The sequence below is a fragment of the Sceloporus undulatus genome, unplaced genomic scaffold (assembly GCF_019175285.1).
Source record: "Sceloporus undulatus isolate JIND9_A2432 ecotype Alabama unplaced genomic scaffold, SceUnd_v1.1 scaffold_40539, whole genome shotgun sequence".
NCBI classification, from domain to species: domain Eukaryota; kingdom Metazoa; phylum Chordata; class Lepidosauria; order Squamata; family Phrynosomatidae; genus Sceloporus; species Sceloporus undulatus.
In genome coordinates this window covers 1-1076 of record NW_024843449.1, presented here as the reverse complement: position 1 = coordinate 1076, position 1076 = coordinate 1, and the positions used below count along the sequence as shown (strand labels likewise).

At 45.4% G+C, this 1076-nt stretch overlaps 1 protein-coding gene across 1 annotated transcript; it reads left to right on the top strand.

The window, feature by feature from the left end:
• Positions 1–3: 3 nt before the first annotated feature.
• On the top strand, positions 4–1070 carry LOC121918814 (torsin-1B-like; the record flags this gene model as incomplete). Its single annotated transcript, XM_042444796.1, has 2 exons — positions 4–106; positions 699–1070. Coding segments are annotated over 2 exons (345 nt in total), but the record flags the coding sequence as incomplete, so codon positions are not given.
• Between the last annotated feature and the right edge of the window lie 6 nt (positions 1071–1076).

Here is a 1076-nt window from a genome sequence, read left to right as displayed (position 1 = left end):
ACAAAAGTGGCCCTAGACTTTTGGAGGAGAGGACAGGACAGGGAAAAGATCCAGCTGAAAGATCTAGAGCCGGTGTTATCCGTCGGCGTTTTTAACAACAAGAACAGTGAGTGTTGCTTATTGCTGTGTTCCTTTTAGGGGGCAAATATGTATTGAGTGCAGGGGGTGTTGGCTCTCGAAGATCTCCAGGGGGCTAATGTAACCTCCCTAGTATCCTATAGTTGCCCACCCTCCATTTTAGGCTAAGAAGCATTGTCCATGCAATGCCAGTGTGTACCCTCCATTTGTCCCAGTTTGGCATTAAAAGTCCTGGTTGCTCCTCTGTCATCCTACTTTTTCAGCTCCTTTTAAAATGTCCCAGTTTGTGTCTCCTCCCTCCACCTTTCCCCCTTTGTCCTCAACTCATTTCTATTGCTGCACAGTGAGTTCAATGTGCAAAAGTAGTTCACGATTAATTTAATTGCGGGGAAAGGACAGAATGGCATAAAATCTTGTCCTTCCCAGGAGGCTCAGGCAAAAGCAAACCGCTGCAGTCCCTCCTAACTTGCGTGTCTTCCTCATTAATAACTTTTAACATCATGATCACACTCTGATATTGCTTGGCCACCTGTGTTTTGGTTTTCATGGTGAAATGGTGAAGGGTATGCCAGTGATGACCCTACCATCTCCTTCTTACCCTGATTCTGTGTTTTCCCTAGGTGGTCTCTGGCATAGCAGCCTCATCGATCGAAACCTCATTGATTACTTTGTGCCCTTCCTTCCCCTGGAGTACAAACATGTGAAAATGTGCATCCGGGCAGAGATGAAATCCCGTGGCAACCCCATCGATGAGGAGGTGGTTCAAAAGGTGGCCGACGAGATGACCTTTTTCCCGAAAGACGAGCGGATCTACTCCGATAAAGGCTGCAAAACAGTGCAGACCAAGTTGGATTTCTATTGAGGTGGCTTTAGGATTTTTCTCCTCTCCTTTTACAACATTAAACTAGGAAGTGGATGATGAAGGATTTCTTGGAGCCACTACTGGAGCACTTTTGAAACAAGGAAAATCTATGGATTTGCACTTTCAAACATTTTTT